Source organism: Microcaecilia unicolor, chromosome 9, assembly GCF_901765095.1.
Source record: "Microcaecilia unicolor chromosome 9, aMicUni1.1, whole genome shotgun sequence".
Classification (NCBI taxonomy): domain Eukaryota; kingdom Metazoa; phylum Chordata; class Amphibia; order Gymnophiona; family Siphonopidae; genus Microcaecilia; species Microcaecilia unicolor.
The window spans coordinates 108,519,566-108,540,321 of NC_044039.1; the positions used below are offsets into that span (position 1 = coordinate 108,519,566).

The 20,756-nt window shown below is 43.4% G+C and overlaps 1 protein-coding gene across 2 annotated transcripts in view; it reads left to right on the plus strand.

Moving 5' to 3' along the window:
* Positions 1 to 20,756, plus strand: part of RALGAPA1 (Ral GTPase activating protein catalytic alpha subunit 1) — an 882,008-nt gene that overhangs the window by 136,583 nt on the left and 724,669 nt on the right. For both annotated transcript variants that reach the window (XM_030214290.1, XM_030214291.1), the window contains exon 11: positions 19,066 to 19,263. In XM_030214290.1, the coding sequence (XP_030070150.1) occupies positions 19,066 to 19,263 (198 nt within the window). The remainder of the gene's footprint in view (positions 1 to 19,065; positions 19,264 to 20,756) is intronic.

Consider the following 20,756-nt stretch of genomic DNA (forward strand, 5'->3'; position numbering starts at 1 on the left):
TTTTAGTCTTACCATGGACCTTTTCCAGTGTGGTTGTGGTGGTGGCGGCGACTTTGTGGAGGAATGCATCCTAGTGCATCCATACCTCAATGACTGGCTCATCCACGTGAAATCATTTCAGGACAGTGTTCGGGATACATCTTAGGTAGTGCATTTGCTGCAGGAGTTGGGCTGGGTTGTGAATCTGGCCAAGAGTCTCTGCACCCCTCACAGACTCTCCAGTATCTGGGGATGCAATTTGATACTGCTTTGGGTCGAGTTTTTGTGATGGAGGAGCACATTTGAAAGCTCCAGAGTTCAGGTTCTCTCTCTTCTTCAGTACAGGAATCTGTGGGTGAGTCAGTATCTGCAGGTGTTGGGCTCCATGGTAGCGTTCTTGAATGTGGGGGTCCGTTGGTCTAGGGTGCACATATGTCCTTTGCAGACAGCTCTTCTTTCTCGCTGGTCCCCCCAGTCGCAGGATCTGGCAATCAGACTGCCTCTTTGAACCTTGGTGAAGGCCAGTCTTGATTGGTGGCTGGAGTACACGGGATTTTCGGGGGGGGGGGGGGATAAGTCTGGAGACTCCTACCTGAACAGGAGTCACTATGGACGCCAGTCTCACTGGTTGGGGAGCCCACTGTGTTGGCCATGTGGCCCAGGGTCACTGAACTACCGAGGAGGCGTTCTTATCCATCAATGTCTTGGAGACCGGGGCGATCTGCCTAGCATTGAGCGAGTTTAAATGATTTCTCTTTGGGAAGGCTGGGCAAGTGTTCTCCGATAACGCCACAGTGGTGTATCTGAATCATCGGGGGCACAAAAACACTAATAACGGCAGTGTTTCTCATTCACCTGACTGCATCAGCCCAGAGTCTCTCTTTCTGCCATGGACCTGCAGAAACAGGAAGTTACATCAAAGGGGAGCAAGGAGGAGTAAAGAGAAGGACACCGGGCTGATGCAGGCAGCTGAATGTGAAATCTGCTGCTGTTTGTGCTCCAAAGGGGGAAAAACATGTTGAAAGGTTCACCGGGAGGAGGATGTTGCATGGGGAAATGTTTACCCAACCACCTTTACCACATTCTCTGGCAACGAATTCCAGAGTTTAATTACACGTTGAGTGAAGAAAACTTTTCTCCGATTCATTTTAAATTTACTACATTGTAGCTTCATCGCATGCCCCCTAGTCCTAGTATTTTTGGAAAGCATGAACAGACTCTTCACACTTACCCGTTCAACTCCACTCATTATTTTATAGACCTCTATCATATCTCCCCTCAACCATCTTTTCTTCAAGCTGAAGAGCCCTAGCCGCTTTAGCCTTTCCTCACAGGGAAGTCGTCCCATCCCCTTTATCATTTTCGTCGCCCTTCTCTGTACCTTTTCTAATTCCACTATATCTTTTTTGAGATGCGACGACCAGAACTGAACACAATATTCTAGGTGCAGTCGCACCATGGAGCGATACAAAGGCATTATAACATCCTCATTTTTGTTTTCCATTCCTTTCCTAATAATGCCTAACATTCTATTTGCTTTCTTAGCCGCAGCAGCACACTGGGCAAAAGGTTTCAACATATCATCAACGACAACACCTAATCCCTTTCTTGGTCCGTGACTCCTAACGTGGAACCTTGCATGACGTAGCTATAATTCGGGTTCCTCTTTCCCACATGCATCACTTTGCACTTGCTCACATTAAATGTCATCTGCCATTTAGACGCCCAGTCTCCCAGTCTCATAAGGTCCTCTTGTAATTTTTCACAATCCTCCCGCGATTTAACAACTTTGAATAACTTTGTGTCATCAGCAAATTTAATTACCTCACTAGTTACTCCCATCTCTAGGTCATTTATAAATATGTTAAAAAGCAGCGATCCGAGCACAGAGCCCTGGGGAACCCCACTAACTACCCTTCTCCATTGAGAATACTGATCATTTAACCCTACTCTCTGTTTTCTATCTTTTAACCAGTTTTTAATTCACAATAGAACACTACCTCCTATCCCGTGACTCTCCAATTTCTTCTGGAGTCTTTCATGACATACTTTGTCAAATGCCTTCTGAAAATCCAGATACACAATATCAACCGGCTCCCCTTTATCCACGTTTGTTCACCCCTTCAAAGAAATGTAGTAGATTGGTGAGGCAAGATTTCCCTTCACTAAATCCATGTTGACTTTGTCTCATTAATCCATGCTTTTGAATATGCTCTGTAATTTTGTTCTTAATAATAGTCGCTACCATTTTGCCCAGCACTGACGTCAGACTCACCGGTCTATAATTTCCTGGATCTCCTTTGGAACCTTTTTTAAAAATCGGCGTTACATTGGCCACCCTCCAATCTTCCGGTACCATGCTCGATTTTAAGGATAAATTACATATTTCTAACAATAGCTCCGCAAGCTCATTTTTCAGTTCTATCAGTACTCTGGGATGAATACCACCGGTCCAGGAGATTTGCTTCTCTTCAGATTGTAGAACTGCCCCATTATATCCTCCAGGTTTACAGAGAATTCATTGTTTCTCCGACTCGTCAGCTTCGAATACCATTTCCGGCACCGGTATCCCTCCCAAATCTTCCTCGGTGAAGACCAAAGCAAAGAATTCATTTAATTTCTCCGCTATGGCTTTGTCTTCCCTGATCACCCCTTTTACTCCTCGGTCATCTAGCGGTCCAACCAATTCTTTTGCTGGCTTCCTGCTTTTAATATACCTAAATTGTTTTTTACTATGTGTTTTTGCCTCTAACGCAATCTTTTTTCGAAGTCCCTCTTAGCTTTCCTTATCAGTGCTTTGCATTTGAGTTGACATTCCTTATGCCGTTTCTTATTATTTTCAGTCTGTTCCTTCTTCCATTTTCTGAAGGATTTTCTTTTAGCTCTAATAGCTTCCTTCACCTCACTATGTAACCACGCCGGCTGTCGTTTGGTCTTCCGTCCTCCTTTTTTAATACGCAGAATATATTTGGCCTGGGCTTCCAGGATGGCGTTTTTGAACAGCATCCACGCCTGATGTAAATTTTGGAACTTCGCAGTCGCTCCTCTAAGTTTTCTTTTCACCGTTCTTCTCATTTTATCATAGTCTCCTTTTTTAAAGTTAAACGCTAATGTATTTGATTTCCTATGTATACTTCAAAGCTAATATCAAATCTGATCATACTATGATCACTGTTATCAAGCGGCCCCAGCACCATTACCTCCCGCACCAGATCATGCACTCCACTAAGGACTAGGTCTAGAATTTTTCCTTCTCCCGTCGGTTCCTGTACCAGCTGCTCCATAAAGCTGTCCTTGATTTCATCAAGGAATTTTACCTCCCTAGCGTGTCCCAATGTTACATTTACCCAGTCAATATCGGGGTATTTGAAATCACCCATTATTATTGTGTTGCCCAGTTTGTTTGCGTCCCTAATTTCCTTTAACATGTCTGCATCCATCTGCTCATCCTGGCCAGGCGGATGGTAGTACACTCCTATCACTATCCTTTGCCCCTTTACACATGGAATTTCAATCCACAGTGATTCCAAGAAGTGTTTTGTTTCCTGCAGAAATTTCAATCTATTTGATTCAAGGCTGTCGTTAATATACAATGCTACCCCTCCACCAATTTGATCCACCCTATCACTATGATATAATTTGTACCCTGGTATGACAGTGTCCCACTGGTTATCCTCCTTCTACCAGGTCTCAGAGATGCCTATTATATCTAATTTTTCATTTAGTGCAATATATTCTAACTCTCCCATCTTATTTCTTAGGCTCCTGGCATTCGCATATAGACATTTCAAACTGTGTTTGTTGCTCCTATTTACATCATGCTGAGTACTTCAGTACTAATTTGCAATCTTTTGTCTGATTTTTTTTTTTTTTTTTTATAACTCTTGTTTATTAACATAAAGTTCAATATCAGGACACAAATCATGGAAACAGAAAAGTTACAAGTACAAAACTGTCCCGTCCTTTCTTATACAAGTACCGGGTTTTCAACATTTCTCCCCTCCCTCCCCCTCCCATTTCCACTCCACCCTCCCCCCTCCCCATCTTCAGGAATTTAAGATTCTACTGCGGGCTACTGAAGTCAATGTGTCCCAAAAAGGTGCCCAGGCTGTACAAAAGAGGTCTCCCTTAGTCCCTGCCAAGTCTGCAATCCCACTGCGTTCGAGTGAGCACATGTAGATCATGAATGAACGCCATTGGGCTAAAGTGGGGGAATCCGATGTCATCCAATGCTGCAAGATTGCTTTTTTCCCCATCAGTAAAGATCTATGTAAAAAGGTACGTAAGCCTGGCTTAGGTTGTCCTTGTATAGAATAGTCTCCAAATAGCTGAGTGGGAGTATGTCGCCATCTCACCTGCCACATAGACGAAATGTGTGACACCAAGGCTATCCAGAATTGTTGAATAACAGGGCAGGACCAGAACATGTGGCTCAGATGGGCATTTCCTTTCCCACACTTGCGACAGCAATCCGATTCACACAAAGTGGCCCGGTATGCTCTCCTGGGTGAGATGTGTAAGCGAAAAATAAACTTGTACTGGATTTCCCACCAGCTTACATTTTCAGTCAATTTATAGGTTCCAGCCAAGATAGACTTAATGGCCTCCGGGGTTATTTGTGTAGACAATTCCAATGACCACTGCTGTGCCACCCGGTCAAAGTCCGAGGAGTGCAGATGGTCTCTCAAGTGTGCATGAAAGTACTTCAAGGGGATCCTTAGTCGTGCATCAAGTCCAAACATTGAGTTAAAACATTCATATACTTCCATGGATAAGTCTTTCTGGGGCAAAGAGTGCACATAATGTTGGAGTTGTAGAAATGCAAATGTATCTTTCCTGTGTAAATTAAACTCTCTATTGATTTCAGGAAGCATTTTAATCTCACCCTTATCTGTTACCACCTGATACAGAAAGGAAATTCCCTTGGCCTCCCATTCACGGAATGTTCTAGAGGTGTCTCCCGCTAGGAACTCCGGGTTACCCCGTAATGATAACAAAGGGGAGGTCAACTTGTTAAGGCCAAAAAACTTACATAGCCATTTCCAAGCCTGGCGTAACGGACAAAGTACAGGGCCCGCCATTCCCAAACTCAAGGATGGACTCTTACCCTGATGTAGCCAATTGGAAAAATTTAGGGAACCCAACCAACTAGTCTCCGCCGCCACGAGGGAGAAGTGACCAGTGGATCTAAACCAGTCCGAAATGTGGCGCATGCTACTTGCCACGGAGAACAAGCGAAGATCCAACAATCCCAATCCCCCCTTAACTCTTGGGAGGATGGCTCTGCTTAAGGTCATGCGCGCCCGTTTCCCCTGCCACAAAAATAGGTTTAACTTTGCCTTCAACCATTTTTCATCCCCAGCGGTCAGAAACATAGGCAGGGTTTGGAAAGCATATATCCAAACCGGGAATAGGATCATGTTATAGAGTGCTACTCTACCCATCAATGAAATTGGAAGGTCTTGCCAGCTTTGGAGGGCCCGGGCCACCCGCCCCTTCAGGTGTACCATATTTCGTGAGTATAATGAGTGCAAATCCACAGGAATCCTCACCCCCAAGTAAGTTACCTCTTCCTGGGCCCACTGTAAGGGAAAAGGGCCCTCCCAATTCAATTGAATCTCTGCTTTGGATGGGAGTGCTATGGATTTCTGTAGATTCAAATTAAGACCTGAGTATAACCCAAACTCATCGATGGCGGCCAGGACCCTGGGAAGAGACTGCTGGGGATGAGTCAAGGTTAGTAGAATATCATCCGCAAAAGATAGGACCTTTACCCGTTGACCCGGGAGAGACACCCCACATATATCCGGATCTCTCTCCAAAGTACGCAGCAATGGCTCTACATATAATAAAAATAATAAAGGAGAGAGGGGACATCCTTGTCTGGTACCCGCTCTGATCCGCAGTGGAGGGGACCTTGTTTCATTAATTAGGAGTCTGGCTACAGGTTCTCTATACAGTACTTTAATTGCTTCTAAAAACCAGCCTCCTACTCCCACGTATGATAGTACTTGAAACAAATATTCCCACCGCACTCTGTCGAACGCCTTCTCGGCGTCCAGGCTGACTTACAACAGGTCTGTGTCTTTGGCATGACAGTGTGCAATTGCCAAGAGAACTTTACGCACATTGAGCACTGAGTTCCTATCCCTCATAAATCCCACTTGGTGTTCCCCAATCAGGGTATTCATACAGGGGGCTAGCCGATCTGCTAAGACCCGGGCTAAGATTTTGATGTCCACATTAATAAGAGAAATGGGCCTATATGCTTCCACTCTATCACTCGGTTTGCCCGGCTTTGGGATTAGGGTAATTAAAGCTTCATTGCTCCCCAAGGGTAGCTCTCCTCGTTCTATCACTTCCAAATAGTCAATAAAAGTGCTTATAAACTGGGGGGGGGCAGAGTTTTGTAATATTCAGCTGAAAACCCATCTGGGCCCGGGGCAGAGCCCAGGGGGAGAGACTTCAGTACTTTCTGAACCTCCTGCGCCCGCAACGGCTCCGTGAGGACTCTCTGGGCTAGGGGGGAAAGGCGGGGAAACCCCGCATCTATCAGGTAGTCTTCCACTGCCATCTCTGTAAATTCTCCCTCACCTGAGTATAATCTAGAAAAATAGTCATGGAACACCTTAGCAATCCCCTCTGTAGAATGAATCCTGTCCCCCTGGGGAGTCAATATTGATGCGACCAATTTTCTCTGACTACGTGCTCTCACCATTTGTGCTAACAGTTTTCCGAGTTTATTCCCATATTTACGGTAGTTGAATCCCCTTACAGTTAGTCTCCTTTGAGTTTGCTCGTGGATTAAGGAATTCAGAGCAACTCTAGTGGAGGACAGTAAATCACTTGCTTCCGAAGAGGGGTTCTGCAAATATTGTGCCTTTACTGAACGTAGGGTACGTTCTAGCCGAATTATTCCCGCAGCTAGCCTCTTTACTCTAGCACTCATATATGCAATAATGGCCCTCCGTAAAACTGCTTTCGAGGCCTCCCACAGGATTATTGGGGAATCGCAGGAGTCTTGATTGTTTATAATGTATTGTTCCCACTGATTCTTTATATATTCATTAAATTTTTTGTCTTTATGTAAATAAGCGGGATATCTCCAAAAGAAAGACTGTTCCCCGGGAGCATTAAATTGTAGCTCTGCCCAGATCAAGGAATGGTCCGTGATTTCCATAGGGCCTATCTCAGCCTGAGTAATTTGGCAGAACAAGGAATGCTGTACCAGTATATAATCCAACCTAGACCACGAGTGGTGAACCCTAGACTGGTGAGTGAAATCTGTTGTGGATGGATGAAACAGTCTCCATGGATCTACTAGATTTAGGGACTGGCACAGAGCCGATAGCCCCCTCTCTCCCCTTCTCTCACCTCGCTGGGTTCCCTTGGATCTATCCACCTCGGGGTCCATTACCTGATTGAAATCACCCGCCCACACCCAGGGTGCATCAGAATATCGCAGACCCAGGGCAACCAAAGATTGAAAAAACAGGGGGGAATATACGTTTGGTCCATATACCGCACACAAATACAAATGCTGTCCGTACATTGTCAGGCGGATCAGGACCACTCTACCCTCCCGATCCTTATATACCAGTTTGGGCTGACACAGGACACCCCTCCTAATCAATATCGCTACACCACTTCTTTTTGCCCCAGATGATGAGTAAAAGCACTCTCCCACCCATTGCTGTTTTAGCTTCTCATGTTCTTTATCACTCAGCTTCGTCTCCTGGAGACACGCAATTGAGACCTTGTGTCGCTTCAACTGGGCCAATATCTTGGCCCGTTTAATCGGGGAAGAAATCCCAGATACATTCCAGGACATCAGTCTCACTGGGATCCTATGGGATCAAGTTAATCTGTGAAGTTTGTTGACGTTTCACCGTGAGGAAACCCCAGGAGGCCCAGCCCCTCCCCCCGGGGGATGTTGTACTCCGATAACTGTAAGTGCTGGCTCCAGCCTGCCCCTCTATCATCCCTTGTGCATACCCTGAAGACAATCCCACCCCTCCCTCCCTCCCTCCTCCCCTCCCCCCCTTCTCTTTTACCCATCCAAGAACCATACTCTCCTGTCTAGCAATTGGATAGAGGTCACTTCCATGCTAGAGGCCCCCCCGTCCCTCCACACCAACAATCACAATATCTCAGTCTTTTATAAAGTCTCAGTTCTCACATTCTACCAATACCTTCGCTTTACTCCAGTTGCATACATGAGTTGACTTTCAGGTCTCTGTCACAGCCTCCAGCCCACTATCTGGTGCAGTATCTAAGTGTTGAACAAAGTTGTGTGCTTCATCCGCATTATTAAATGCTTTCCATCCGTTGCCCTGCTTGATTTTCAGCACCGCAGGGTAAAGAAGCATAAATTTAATTTTCTGCCCATGCAGCTTCTGACATATAGGGTTAAATAGTTTCCTTCGTTCCTGCAATGCCGTGGAGTAATCTTGAAAAATGCGAATCAGCTTTCCATCATATTTGGTTGATTCCCTCTTCTGCCGGTATCCACGAAGGATTTCTTCCTTGTGTAGGTAGTTATGTATTTTAACAAGAACTACACGCGGGGCCTGGCAGCCATCTTGAAGGCGCCCCACACAATGAGCCCGTTCGAGGCATAGTGGGCCCATGCTGTCCGATAGCGCAAACTCTCTCTTCAGCCACTGTTCTAGCTCCGTGGCTAGGAATCTATCTCCAATCGATTCTGGGAGCCCTACAATTCGTAGGTTTGCTCGGCGCGATCTATTCTCTAGATCATCGACTTTCGCCAGTAGTTGCTCGATCGTGCCATTTTGTTTCTTCACCTTCGCCGCATTAGAAATACACGTGTCCTCCAACTCCGAGACCCGTCGCTCGAGTTCTCCTGTGCGACCCGTGGTGTCCGCTAGAGAAGCCGTCAACGTGGCGATCTGGGACGCTAGCTGTTCAAATTTTGGTGTCAGTGCTAGCCCCACCGCTTCCGTAAGTTGTTTTAATTGCTTCGGGGTAAAAGTAGTGTTATCGCATTTGGCATGTTCTTCGTCGCCGTTCAGTGCTTTTGATTTTTCTTTTTCCTTCTTCGCACCTCTAGCGGGTAAACTTTTAATTTGCGGTTCCACAAATTTATCCATTAGGTATTCTTGTTGATCCGCTGTCAATTCAAGACTGGAATTCCAAGTTTTACTCAGTTAGTTGGTGAAGATTGACGAGGGAGCCTCAGAGAGCACAGAAAACACGTCCTGAGCCCCCTAGCGCATCACGTGACGTCTTTTGTCTGATTTTTATTTTTATTTAGGGACACCTGATCTACTACGCTCTCTTTTGCAATAGAGTTGCACGGGGACAGAAATGCAACCCATCCCCACCCGTCCCCGCTCATCCCCGCCAGAATCTAACCCATCCCCACCCGTCCCCGTGAGTAATCTCCTCCGTCCCTGTGAGTGATCTTCTCCATTCCCGCCTGTCCCCATAAAAAAAGGAAGTATGTATTTCTGAATGTTAATTAGTCTATACAGCAGATTCTGAATTATGACTAGCTAAGAAACAATTTTTTTTTAAAAATTCTATTTCTTTCTCAAAGTTTTATAACTGCTGTGTAAATTGCCTCTTTCCTTAAACTTGATCATAGTCCCAACGTTTCTCATCATATACAATATAGTACACATAGGACATCAGGGTAGCACAAAGGTATAATTATTCGCACTACACTTGAGAAGCACAGCAAGCAAACTGCAAAACTTGCAGTATTAGGGAGACCATCCAGCAAAACATCACATAAAATCACAGACAGCATTCCCCCCCACCCCCCCGCTTACAAAGCTGTGTGGCAATGCCGACAGCCCATTCAAAATGGGCTGGGCTGGCATTACAGCAGCAGCTAGTGCTGCTTTGTAAATGGGGTGGGGGTGGGGGGTTATTAATAACAACAAAAAAAGTGAAATGTAGTCATTACCCTTTTATACACCTACATTAAAATCACATTAGGCACCCGACCTAATTTACGTATTTGCCACTCCACAAGGACATGTAAACTAAGGAACCAAAACAAAGCTGCCTATTCAGGTCACAAAATCTGAACAGTGTCTGTGTGATGATTTGCAGAAGCTGATAAACATAAAATTGTTGTGACAATAAAGAACATAACCCCTTCTATCACCCCCAATAATACATAAAAGGTCAAGTTACGTCTCTAATTTATAAAAAAAAAAAAAAAAAAAAGCGGGTCAGGATTAAGTACAAGTTACAGAGTTCATCCACTGCTAAAAATAACTTTTTTTTTTTTTCTAGGCACTATTTCTTAAGCAGATGCTTTGAAATAAGGTGGAAGTGAAAATACTAATACTCGCAAAATAAATCTCAACAGTTGTAAAAAAAAAACCCCCACATCTCCAAACAGTAATATTAATAGCACCTACCATTTCCGCAAACACATTAACAGGAAACAAGGAAGGAGCTCTTTATTTTCACATGCTCCTACTGAGCATGAGTGGAAGAGTTACAACGAGCCCTTCTTGGAGGACACTGGGATTGCAGTCCATTGCCTTGCACTGTGCACAATGTACACTGACCCAGAAACCACAAATCCCAGAATTCCGAGTAGTCTCTTTTTATTGGAAGCCTCCCTAAGCACAGTATTGGTTGGTGTGGCAGAGATGATCCAACCTCCTTGGGCATGACGCAGCAGAGCAGGAAGAAACGTTGTTGCCGGGTTAGGGATTATGGAGCATCGGAAAAGGAAACCTGCGGGATTGTTGGTGATTGATGCGAAAGGTATGTGTGTGATGCGTCCCCATGGAAATCCCGCTTTTTTTTTTTTGGCTGGCCTCGATTTTTTGGCCGTTTTTTTTTTTTTTTTTTGGGCCGTCCACAATTTTTGGTCGGCCTCGATCCCCGCGGGAATCCCGCATTTTTTGTTCCGTCCCTGCGGCACTCCCGCTGACCAGGGGGGGAAACCTGCGGGATTCCCGCGGATTCCGCGGGATCCCTGCAAACCCCGTTCCCGTGCAGACCTCTATTTTGCAACCTCACTAACAGGATACCCTATCTTCCCTGTTTTGGTAATATCTTTGAAAGATACCTTATCCCGAACCTTGCGCTTTTGAGCGACTGTTGGCCTTCCCCCCTTTTCTAGTTTAAAAGCTGCTCTATCTCCTTTTTAAATGCCGATGCCAGCAGCCTGGTCCCACCCTGGTTAAGGTGGAGCCCATCCTTTCGGAATAGGTTCCCCCTTCCCCAGAATGTTGTCCAGTTCCTAACAAATCTAAAACCCTCCTCCCTGCACCATCGTCTCATCCACGCATTGAGACTCTGCCTGTCTCTTGGGCCCTGCGCGTGGAACAGGTAGCATTTCTGAAAATGCTACCCTAGAGGATCTGGATTTGAGCTTTCTACCTAAGAGCCTAAATTTGGCTTTCAGAACCTCTCTCCCACATTTTCCTATGTCATTGGTACCCACATGTACCAAGACAGCCGGCTCCTCCCCAGCACTATCTAAAATCCTATCTAGGTGACGTGTGAGGTCTGCCACCTTCGCACCAGGCAGGCAAGTCACCAGGCGATCCTCACGTCCACCAGCCACCCAGCTATCTATATGCCTAATGATCGAATCACCAACTACAACAGCTGTCCTAACCTTTCCCTCCCGGGCAGCACTTGGAGACATATCCTCGGTGTGAGAGGATAGTACATCCCCTGGTGAGCAGGTCCTGGCTACAGGAGTACTTCCTACTTCACCAGGGTGATGCTCTACTTCTAGGAGACCTCCCTCCTCCAAGGTAGCACAGGGGCTACCAGACTGGAGGTGGGACTTCTGTACAACATCCCTGTAGGTCTCCTCTATGTACCTCTCTCCCTCAGCTCCACCAAGTCTGCTACTCTAGCCTCAAGTGAACGTACACGTTCCCTGTGAGCTAGGAGCTCTTTCCATCAGGCACACACATATGACATTTCACCAACTGGGAGATAATCATACATGTGACACTCAATGCAAAAGACTGGATAGCACCCCTTTTGCTGCTGGACTGCTGACGCCATCTTAGTGTTTTTGAGTTTTTCAATAATTTAAAACTTGCTACAGTATTAAGGATATTAGCCTAATATAAAAGTGTCTTTTAGTTTATATAGTATATTGTATGATTTAGTTAGTGTTTCCTTCTTAGATGGTAATGAAATGTATTTAAAACTCTGTAAGAGCACTCCTTGCTTGTTACCCTAATTACAGTAACTGACTATAAATGAAGAGTTGTCCTAGGGGTGGGTGGGAAGACTAAACTAGATCCTGCAGTGCCTGTTAGATTCTATCTGTTAATGCTGTGGTACAAAGTTTTTAAAACTAAGTGGAAAAGACTATGGAGATTAGTTGATAAAATTAGCTTTTTATATTTTTATTTTGCCTAACACTAACCTACAATTCCTCCTTTAAACCCCAGTCTTTAAGTTCCCAAAGCATAAAGCAAAATAGCGTTCACTTACCAGCGTTCTCTTCTCTCGGAACTTCTCAGAAAGAAAGTTCAGTGGGACCTTTCCTCTTTAAATAGTTTTGAATCTAAGGGGCCTCTTTTGAACAGGCTCTTTGAAGCTGACTCAGCAACCTATGCAAGTATTCTACTTCCCCACACCTTAATTAACACTTAATTGAGGTCGCTGGATGAGCTACTTCTCCAGCAGCCAAGGAACAGAAAATAACTGCCTTTTAGAACAAGAGTTTTTGGCTGTTTAGTTTCTACCTTTAGAAAAGGTTTCAGTTTAAAACTATGGGAAAAATGCCTATTTCTAGAGAAAATTTCAGTTTAAAACTATGGGAAAAGGGTTTGTACACTATGTAGAAAAGAAATGGAAAGTCAGACCTGGAAAAAATTTTGACACAGACTGGGACCAACCCAAGAAGCAATTTTCTAGGCGAAACCAAAATATTTCTCATGTCAATTAGGTGTTTCCCTAAATAGACAGAGTAGTTTGTTCTAGTTTTTGAATACTTTGTCCTGGCATGTGAAAAGTAATTTACTCAAGTGTTAGGGACTTCTTTGTCTCCTAAGATTGCAGTAATTCAGTCTCCTTTTGTACATACAATACTTCATGTGGAAGAGTTTGTGACACTACTTTGACAAATCCTAGTTGAATATGGATTCAGGCATTTTGGCCTGCACAATGTCATTTCAGGAGAGGATAGACAATTACATTTTTTATGGTCTATCCCATATAGACGCTAGTCGTTTAATCAGTGAAATAATTTTGTATCACTTCCATACTTGAATGCTCAGAATGTGGAAAAGTTTTTAACAGGGTTTACCTTCCATTTGTGAGTTACTCTTCCCCTTTGGGGTTGATTAAAGTTTGTAAACTTTTTTTCAGTTCCCTGGCTGATAAGTATATGTTTCTGTTTTAAGCCTCTATTCCTTCTCTTTTGAAAATAGCTGTCTTCAAATCTCTTTTAAAGAACTCTAATGCTCAAGATCCTAATTCATTGCAGGCATGTATACCATTTCAAATTTGCCATCATTGATAAAGTTAATGAAAAATTGGTCTGCATATTCTGTGATGAAAATCAGAATATTCATTCTGATCAATTTTGCCTTAGGGAAGATCATGTGATGAAACTATTTTGAATGATCGCCATGTGACTGCTGATGGGATGGAGGTCGAGATAACTTTGATTCTCTTGTACTTTGTTTGCCTTTGTTGTTGACCATTCTTTACTGCTTCAGCATCTTCAGATGGTAGGTCTAAAGGGGCTGGCATCAAATTATTTTTTCTTCCTTTTTGTCAGGTAGATCAGTTGAAGTGTTCTGGCATGGGGATTATTCACCTCCATTCACTTTGGAGTATGGATTACTTCAGGGTTCATACTTTCCACACTTCTGTTTAATATATATTTGGGGCCAGTCTTTTCATAGGTGGAGAAATTTGGTTTCAGGGGTTATCTATTTGTTGGTGATGCCCAGATTTGGTTTCATCAGGTTAAAGATGCCTCCTTAAAGTTCAGGAAGACCAGTATGTGTTTAGAAGCCCTGTCCCGATGGATTTATTTGTATAAACTTAAATTGAATCTAGTGAAATTGGAATGTATCCTATTTAGTAAAAATGGAAAGTCTTTGGAGAACCATCTTAGAATTGCGGAAACTCCTTTGAGGATTTGTTCTGAAGTCCGTAGTTTTGGGTTATGGTTCAACTTGAAATTACACTTCAAGAATGGTGCAAACTTGTTTTTGCATCTCTCCATGCGCTGAGATGGATTATATCTTGTTTTTTGTCGGAAGGGTGATTTTGTGCCAGTGATCATTTCCTGATTACAAGCTGATTAGTGTGACTACTTATATATGGGCCTCCCTAAGATATAAGGATATCAGTTGCAGTTAATGTGAAAACACCTGCATGGCTTCTGACAGAAAAAGTGTGATCATGTTTTCCTTGTTTTAATAGATTTACACTGATTACCTCTAATAGGCGGGTTAAATTTAAGAACTTGTGATCTGTTTTTGAGTGGTTCATTATGACTGTCCCAAATATTTGCTGGCTTTATTGGTTCCCCATCTCCCATAAAGAGCTCTTCACTCCTCTATTACCCGTTTAGTCCTCCCTTTGTTGTGGTTAATGTACTCGTCAAAGGTATTTTGCACCTCATGAATGGAACTATATTCAACTAGAAGAAGATTATATAAAGTTTTTGAAAATGTTTAAATTCTGGTTGTTTAGCAAGGCTGTTTTTTAGATGATGAATTATACTGATTGTTTTTTTTAGAGATTAAGATTCAGGTGGGAGTGATGGGTTTAGAATGAAATTTTCTTCTATTTTTATTCTGTAGCTAGTTTTAGTCAATAGCCTCTGATATGCTGATGACACTACACTGATAGCTGAAAGTGAAGAAGGTTTAGAGGTCCTTATTGATAAAGCTAAGTCACAAAATAAAACATGGGTCTAAAACTGATTCTAAAGAAGACAAAAGTGATAATGATAGGAGCAAAAATGAGCTTCAAAATTGATGGTGAAGACATAGACAGTTTCTGCCTTTTAAGATCAATCACCAACAATAAAGTCTCCAGTAGTCAAGTAATGCTGCAGGGTAACTCTTGATGGAGCGTCAATGAAGAGTTTGAAGAAGATTTTCAAGTCATGTGATGTTTCATTAGCAACAAAGATGAATTATATAGATAATGTTTTTTTTTTCTATTACACTGTATGGATGGGAAAGTTGGACCATAAAAAAGCATTGAGGCATTTGAGTTGTGGTGTTGGAGACAACTGTTACAAATATTGTGGACAGCCAAGAAATCAAACAAGATGGGTCCTTGACCAAATAAAACCTGAATTTTTACCAGAAGCTCACATGTTGGAGACATTTGTTAAAAATATTGTGGACAGCCAAGAAATCAAACAGATGGGTGCTTGACCAAATAAAACCTGAATTTTTACCAGAAGCTGATGTTTCAGCCATATTATGCAATGGCCAGAGTCCCTAGAAATGGCAATTATACTAGGAAAGGTCGAAGGAAAAAGAGGGCCTGGAAAACCAGCAGTGGATTGACAGAATAACAACAATGAATGCTTCATTAGAAAGCCTCCGTACACAACTAGAAGACAGGGCATTCTGGAGAAAGTCAATGCATAATGGTTGCCAGAAGTCGGCTTTGACTTGACAGCAATTAATCCACTTTGGTCAATGTATTTAGAGCTGTTATCAAGATTGAGGAGGGGTGAGAGGTTCTTTAGTTGATTTGTACCGTGCTTGGAGTACTTTTTTAGTGAGGTGTGTTATCAAATAAAATGAATGAATTAAGCTGTAGCATACATTAGTTGCTAATGTAGGAAAAGTTGCAGCTTATGTACTTTAAAATATATTAGCTGGGTGGTTTAAGTGAGCATTCATAGTACTGTAGCCCAACAGAAGCCAATTCTCACGTGGAATACTTAAGTGTGAAAATTAAGTAGACTGTATATCAGATCTTTAAACATTGTACATAATCTAATTAACAACCGTTACAAATTATTTCAATCTTTATTACATATTCAGTATACCACATTATCTAACAATTATTGTTTAAAATCCCCCATAATATCCAAACATTCATCCACTCATACTATTTCCATAAAATACATAAACACTTCTACAACATTGTAGTACCCGGAGTGAATGTGTCACTTTTGTTGCTCAAAGACAGGGCTGTGCCAATGCGGTAAGCGGGGTAAGCGCCGCAGGGGGGCGCCATCCTCGGGGGGTCGCCGCCGTTGCGTGCTTACCTTGCCCCTCCCGCTCCCATGTAGGAACTGCCCACCCTCTTCTCCCCCCCAAAATCCCTTTCCTTTTTTTTTTTTCTTTTAAATTTACCTTCCTCCGGCAGCGCAGCGTCAGTGAAGGAGGCGGCGCTCCCAGTCCTGACGTCTCTAGCCTTCCATTCGTTCGCTCAGTGTCCCGCCTTCTTCTGACGTCATCCTTGACGTCAGAAGAAGGCGGAACACTGAGCGAACGAATGGAAGGCTAGAGACGTCGGGACTGGGAGCGCCGCCTCCTTCACTGACGCGCTGCCGGAGGAAGGTAAATTTAAAAGAAAAAAAAAAAGGAAAGGGATCTTGGGGGGGAGAAGAGGGTGGGCAGTTCCTACATGGGAGCGGGAGGGCAGGGGAGAGAGGAGCATAGATGGGAGGGCAGGGTTCATGGAAGGGAGAGAGGGGAATTGCTTGATCGGGATGAATGGCGGGGGCAGGGGACAGATGGGCATGGATGGGCGGGAGGGTAGGGCTCAGGGAGAGAGGGGAATCGCTGCCTTGGAGCCAGGCAGGTGCGGGGGGGGGGGGGGCGGCGCCAACTGGTAGTCTGCAGGGGGGCGCCAGAGACCCTTGGCACGGCCCTGCTCAAAGATCTAAATTCACTCCGGGTACTACAATGTTGTAGAAGTGTTTATGTATTTTATGGAAATAGTATGAGTGGATGAATGTTTGGATATTATGGGGGATTTTAAACAATAATTGTTAGATAATGTGGTATACTGACTATGTAATAAAGATTGAAATAATTTGTAACGGTTGTTAATTAGATTATATAGTTTTGATGCAACCATTTATTGAGATTAAACTCAAGTTAGAATTGTGTTAAACATTGTACATGAGACATCTAACACTCAGATATGTAATGTCTGCTAACCAAATGGGAATTTTAGCTTCTAAATTTAATTTTATCCCTTGGCTGATTTTACACATTCTGAGCATATTTATTTTATATGATGCAAAATGAGCAAAAAAATTCACTACTCTGCTGGGCTGACTTTTGTCCATATGTGTACGTTGTATCTAATTAATAGAGGGAGAGAGTCCTCAAAAATGTCTTAAATGGATCTGGCCACACAGTGGAGAGAAGAAAAATATCAACTAGTTATGTCATCTCCAAGTGGCCTGAGGGTCACTAGTGGAACACTAAGTAAACATATTTATTATTATAGTGGAGAAAAGAAATGGACCTCAAAATAACTCATGGTCACAGTCTTCTACATGGAGTTTTTTTTAGGACCAGTGACAGTGATAACTAATGTATGAGACCTCGAGTTAATTTGAGGTCCATTTTTGTTACACTGAGGTCCTTTTAATTGGTAGTTCACTAGTGATTCTCCATCCAATTGGAGATAACATGTTACTAGTTATATGGATCTGACCTTGGATTGCCATTCAGCACCAGAAAAGAGCATTTAAAATTTGTCAAATTTGGGGCTGCCTGGGTTAAAGGACTATTATAAATACCTGTTCAGGCTACACCTGAATGTTTGGAATATTCATGAACTTTATGATCTAATCAAGCAATATTGGCCAACCTATTCGATATGCAATATGGCATAAATCCAGTTGTTGTGTTTGTCAATTAAGATTATTTAGGCTTTAACTGTTTGAGGGTTAATGATCTTGAGACAAGAATTAAAATGCGTGTAGAATAAAGAATAAGGAGGTAAATATTGTAAAGCACATATGCAGTGAGCAGCGGTGGCAACTGCATAAATGCTTTTTAAAATTTTGAGCACTTAATTTGGGTTGGTCCAGGGCAGAGCTAATGTTATTCAGCAAGCGACAGTATTCAGCTGCTCACCAGAGTACTTGTCTGTCCAATTTGGATCATCCAAGTAACAGGTATAACTTTAAATGGATAACTCATCTCAGAGCCGGAGGAACGCGATAAGCAGGCAGGGGCATGGCAGGGGGCGCCAACATTTAGGGGCATCAGAAACGGTGTGCTGCATGGCATTTCTTCCCCTTCTCTCCACCCCTGTCCGGCATCTTCCTCACCTGCCCGCTCTAACTTAAAAATGTTTTTTTTCTAAACAGACGTTTTCCGGCACGGGAACAATTCAAACATGCTGCCTTCGGCCTCCTTGGCACTCTCCCTCTGCGGTCTGCCCAGGTGGAAAGAGGACGTTGCATCAGAGGTGAGGCAGACCGTGGCAGAGGGAGAGTGCTGAGGAGGCCGAGGGTAGTATGTTTGAATCGCTCCTGTGCCAGTAACCCTCTGTTTAGAAAAAAAATATTTTAAAGTTAGACCGGGGAGGTGAGGGAGGGAGACGCAACAGAACATCTGCTAACAGGTAAATGTCCTTTAGCACTTTGTATCCCTGGGGGCGGGTGGGAGAAGAGAGAAAGGAGATACTGGAACGAGAGGAGGGGGGTGCCGACTGATAGTTTGCAGGGGGGAATCAAAGTCCCTAGCACCAGCCCTAACTTATCTGTTTTAAAGTTATACCTGTATTTTTAGTAATCCTGCTTGGCTGGGTTTGATTTCCTTGCCACTGAAAATTGACCTCAATTTTTTGTTCTAAGACTTGCTTTCTAGAAAATGTAAACTATAAATTTCAGTTTAGTCTTTAAAAAGATATGCACAGCCCGTGTCATCAAGGATTGTAAACCAGTTAGATTTTTTTTTGGGGGGTAAACTAACTTTGCAAAGTAACCTACTTCTGAGACCAAATGTAGACAAATATACCTGATGAATATTCTTTATGGGCATTTAAAACCCAGGATAAATAGGGACAAAACCAGCATTTAAGAGCAGTAGTGACTGAAAAGGTGTGAACTAAATACATAATAATAGGAAATGTTAAATAGAGTTCATATTCCTTCTACTTTTTTTTCCTTAGGCTTTCTTGCTACCTATCTGTGATGCAGCTGCAATGAGGAAAGTGTTGAAGGTGTATGAACAGTGGATCAAGCAGAAGGATAAACCTTTCTTTATGAAAGAATCTGAAGAGTCCATATCACCTTCCACTAGTAATATCTGCATTCAAAACCAGGATGTGCTTGAAGTCTCTGCAGAGAAGGAAAAAGAAAGAGATGAGGTAAAAAAACATAGTAACATAGAGGGGCATAATCGAACGTCGCCGGCGAAATAGATCGCTGGCGATCTATTTTGGTGGCGGCGCAACAGCTGGCTGGAACCGTATTTTCGAAAAGGATGGCCGGCCATCTTTTTTTTTTATAATACAGTTTAGCCCGGCCAAATGCCAGAGTTCACCGGGGTTGAGATCGCTGGTTTTGTTTTTCAGCGATAATGGAAAAAACTGCCGGCCATCTCAAACCCGGCAAAATGCAAGGCACTTGGTCATGGGAGGAGCCAGCATTCGTAGTGCACTGGCGCCCCCCTGACATGCCAGGACACCAACTGGGCACCCTAGGGGTCAGTGCGGTGGACTTCAGAAAAAGCTCCCACATGCATAGCTCCCTTACTTTTGGTGCTGAGCCCCCCAACCCCCCTCCTCCCCCCCAAAAAAAACCCACTACCCACAAATGTACTTAGGGGTGAAGGGGGCAACTACATGTGGGTACAGTGGGTTTTGGAGGGCTCCCATTTACCAGCACAAGTGTTACAGGTAGGGGGGATGGGCCTGGGTCCGCCTGCCTTAAGTGCACTGCGGTACCCACTAAAAGTGCTCCAGGGACCTGCATACACGCTGGCCTCTAGGACTTATTGCTGCTGTATAACCTTGGCACACCAGTTGACACCTGAAGACTAATCTCTTTGAAAAAGTCCTTTATTTGAATAAGCATGTTTACTCACAGTTAACTGCAGATCAGAGGTTGTGGCCCACTGGCAAAGAGTCTCCCTGGTACTGAGATTAGCAGTAGGTCAGAGCTGGCAGAATGGTGTACCAATTCCCTCTTTCAGCAACATTCAAGGTAATAACTAAGTTCTCAAACGTGGGTGACACATGAAAGGGATCTAAAACTGGCTTACAAAAATGGCCACTACCTCATGGACTACCGGAAACAAAACTGGACACACTCTGACCCAGTTAGTGTTGGATTATTTGTAGTAAATAATTAGCAGATTTTAGTACACACAGCTTCAGCTTTAGAAATGTTAATTTCTTTCTTCATCTCTCTCTCATTCACCCCTGAATAATTCACTGCTGAGTCACTTTAAAGTTGAAGTAACAAAACATCTGTTTACTCACAGTTTGTAGTTAGATTATAATCAGACAGGCTTATATATACATATTATTATACATTTGTATTATCAGCTCCTTCCATGTGCTTAGATGGTAATGGATGCTCACACCACCATAGATCCTCTCAGGTTAGGAGAGATCATGAGCTCCATGTGCTCCATGTGCTGCATGTGCTGCATCTAACCCCCACAGGAAGTTGCATAGCTATGTGACCTCTCTAAGTAATTCACATCAGAGGTCACAGAGTAATCACAGAGAAATAATAGGTGACAGGCAATGCATGTAAAATACAATTACATTCCAACAAACCCCTTCTCATGCATAACTGTCATGCAATTATTTATTCATACAAAGTCCAAGCTTTATACGCAGATTCACAAAAT